The sequence below is a fragment of the Cajanus cajan genome, chromosome 10 (genome assembly GCF_000230855.2).
Source record: "Cajanus cajan strain Asha chromosome 10, NIPB_CcT2T_4, whole genome shotgun sequence".
Taxonomy (NCBI): domain Eukaryota; kingdom Viridiplantae; phylum Streptophyta; class Magnoliopsida; order Fabales; family Fabaceae; genus Cajanus; species Cajanus cajan.
Window position 1 is genome coordinate 1,772,397 of NC_138526.1, and position 3,481 is coordinate 1,775,877.

Below are 3,481 nucleotides of genomic sequence, written 5' to 3' on the forward strand. Positions count from 1 at the left end.
TTAAAAAATTATCTTATAATTTAAAATTTAATTTAATTAATCTTTGTTTTATTTAATATTTGTAATTTGCATAAAACCAAAAAACTATTATGGCCTTCTTCACTTTGACCAAGCCTGCAATTTTGATTAGTTAGTAAAGTGCACCATGTACACTTTTACTGTTACCGAAAAGCTAGCTAAAAGATAGTGCACATCCACACACAAGGTACACCTTTTGTTACCGAAAAAACTTGCAAAACGGGGGCACATTCTTTATCTAAAAATATATTGTGCTTATATATACAGACCCTGGTACCTGAAAAAGATAAGAAAAATACACAGCAAACTCATTTTTATCTCTCCCTCAATATTTTTTCTACTATAAAATTATAATTTTGGAACCGTGTTCTTTGGTTCGGGGATCTTTCGCTGCACTCGAACGGTCTAACGGGTTGACATATCTTGGGATAAGACTCTAAATTACCAGTGCAGTGGAGGCGTTTTCTCTCTAAGGATAGCGCTCTACGTACTTCAACTCAGGTTACTCTAAACTTATTATCTAATATTCTAAGTTACTCTTTGTGTTTAATTAGTTGTTACTGATTGTTCTGTTCTAATTTTATAATATTCATTATGTTGTTGATATTGGTTTTATTGAAAAATCTAAATATATATTTTTGTGTTCTATTAAATTTATATTTCTAACACAACGTACAAAAGAATATTAATTGTATATGTTTTCAGAAATATACAATATAACTAAAATCTAAATAAATAATTGAGGAAACAAGTGTAAGAAGGTAGCAACAGCTCAAAGACCGGAGGTAAATGGCACGGTTGTAGAAGTCAACCATGTTGGGCCAGCAAGGAGGCGCGTGACTGTAAACTGCGAAGCTTCTGTGGGGCTTGTAATGACATGAAAACCAGGCCATTTAACTCTGTTAGTTGTAGATGCTCCAGGACCATAGTTTTGGTACTCTCCATAATAAAGTGTGTCTTGAGCAAAATCAGAATCATCCCATGGAGACCATCCCAATGGGTTCACCAAGGTGTCCATGAAGGTTTTCATGATCACAACTCTAGAGTACTGTTGCCATGGCCTACCCAAGAAAGTGTTGTATTTGTCAGCAACAGGTCTAAGGTCAGGTGCGGCCCTTATTTGAGAATTATGAATCGAAATTCCAGTGTTTTGGAATGGGTCACCTCGTCCTTGGGCAGTGATCATATTGGCTTGGCCCTCTAAAGGCCTTCTGGCAAAAATGTAACAATTTTGGAACACTACTGCAGCATTGCCAAAGATGAAGTCAACAGTGCCGTAGATGTAGCATTGCCGGTAAAACTGGCGCTGTGCATGAGCCATCAGAGTGTCTTGGTACCCCATGATGCCACACCGGTAGAACACGGATAGGTCTGAGGCCGATCGGAGCGCCACCGCTTGACCCTTGTGCGGACCAGCGGTGTTTTGGAAGGTGATGTCCCTTGCAATGAAATGGAGGCCATCAATGCCTGAAATTCAACATATGCATGCTTAGAAAATATGAAAACTCTTGCGTACATTAAAAACAATGTTGGTTACATTTCTTTATGTGTAATTGGTGTTGTTTTTGGATCAGAATTAGAATTTTACTTCAGTAATATACAATTATATTTAATGTAGGTTTCATTTTACATATATTTTGGAGTAAAATTTTAATTCTAAATGGAGGAGAGCACTAACAAAGCATAAATAACTGTATCTAATTTCATGACTCACCAGCTGTTGCAGAGCTATAAGTTGTATAACCTGCTTGAACGCTTCTGGCACTCGTGATTACGGTGTTTCTCAACCCATCACCAACCAACATGATGTTATCATTGTGCACAGCAACCTCAATGTTCTCTCTATACACCCCTTTCTTCACATGTATCACAAACCTTCCCTTCACTTTCCTCTTTGCCGCAGCGTTCAGAGCGTCTTGCACACTCCTGAAATTCCCCGAACCATCTTTTGCCACCACAGCATCTGCCTTTATCGATGAAGACTGCAACAGTTTCCTCTCATGCCTCGAAAACCAACCTGGAAACTCACCATCTTCCTTCTCATGATCATCATGTTTCACCAAGTCCATGTTCACGGCCAAGCTGTTCCTTATCATCTCAGTAACATTGTTGCTCACAACAGGAACCTTGAAATCTTCAACACCAAGTTCATCACTGCCGGTTTGACACGTTTGGATGTTTGTGAGAGCAGTGCTGAGCCATGTTTGTGCATCAACTGCTGAACAGTCTTGCTTCACATGCCAGCATTCAAGGGTGCGGTTGAGGTGGAAGATGGTCTTTTCATACAGCTTCAAACAATCACCATGTACGGTCCTGTGGTTCTTTGTTGCCAAGTTGTTTCGGTCAGAGTCATGTGCTTCTTTTTGCATCATGATGGCTTGGTTTAGGGCCTCTTGAACGAGTATTCCCCGGAAGTTAGTCCTGTGCTTGATTGTGAAATGGTGGCTCTTCATTTGAGTGGTAATGTAGTGTTTGCATGGCTCCGGGTGTGGGGTTAGGTTGCACCACCAATCTATGTTGCTCGATGAACCTGTGGCTATTGAGAAAATGGAACATAACAGCAATAACAGTGTGAGGCTTTCCATTTCTAGCTGGTACTCGAGAATAACAATATATAATTAAGAAGCAATGATGAGATCAGTGTTGAATCTTGCACTTGCACTTGCACCACAAATATGTATAACGTTTGATGTTTTTGGTTTGTACGTAATTAATGGTTTTGGTTTTGGTTGATGAGAGGTCCTAACATATATATATATATATATATATATATATACTTCTTAGGTGGATGGATATATGTGGAGTGTGGAAGCGGGCAAACGTGTGGGCTGATCATGAATTGAAAATGATATTAATGAAGAATGACACAGATACAAACTGTGAATGCAATTGCAAGGGAGGAAAATCTTAATAGGTATAAAAACAAATATTAGTTTTTGATTAGGGCTTGCTTAACATCTCATAGTGGATACAAGTCTAATTGCAAGAAAAATAAGTGTCTTGTGATCTTGACAGAGCGACATCCTCTGAAGATTACTTATGTACTCTCGTGACGGCTATGACATTAGAAACACAAAAATTAAGTATGATTTAGAGGGTAATATGATTGAGTTAGCCTCAAGTTGTATGCTATATATCCACATGCATGTACGATGCGGCGAAAGAAAATTGAATATATTATCCTTTCTACAGTGGACTTCTTCAAGCATAGGGTAAGGAGTAGTTTCTTTGAACGTAGTAATGATTTTCACTTTTCTGAGCTTGTACTCGTATGCGTTATGTTCAAGCATATAGTATATCAGAAATTTAAGGGTACGTACGTAATCCATGTGCAGTAGTTTCAGGAATAAGCAAAACATTGATGTAGGAAAAATATGAGAAATTTTGACAAAAACATTTTATATCTCGATGATGCATACTGATGCATGTATTGACGCACATAACTGGTTTTCATTTAAAGTTT

The 3,481-nt window shown here is 38.1% G+C and overlaps 1 protein-coding gene across 1 annotated transcript; it reads right to left on the bottom strand.

Moving 5' to 3' along the window:
• Window positions 1–331: 331 nt before the first annotated feature.
• LOC145952639 (pectinesterase-like) lies at window positions 332–3,084 on the bottom strand. Its single transcript, XM_083065458.1, has 2 exons — window positions 1,733–3,084; window positions 332–1,485 (listed from the first exon to the last, which is right to left on the bottom strand). The coding sequence occupies exons 1-2, from the start codon at window positions 2,601–2,603 to the stop codon at window positions 791–793; spliced, it is 1,566 nt and encodes a 521-aa protein (XP_082921584.1). The 5' UTR covers window positions 2,604–3,084; the 3' UTR covers window positions 332–790.
• Window positions 3,085–3,481: the final 397 nt, after the last annotated feature.

Bases quoted from the DNA above. Each gene is read 5' to 3' on its own strand.
- LOC145952639 (XM_083065458.1), bottom strand. From the start codon at position 2,603: ATGGAAAGCCTCACACTGTTATTGCTGTTATGTTCCATTTTCTCAATA. The intron at 1,486-1,732 runs GTGAGTCATGAA...GTTGAATTTCAG, and splicing joins TTATAGCTCTGCAACAGCTG to GCATTGATGGCCTCCATTTC.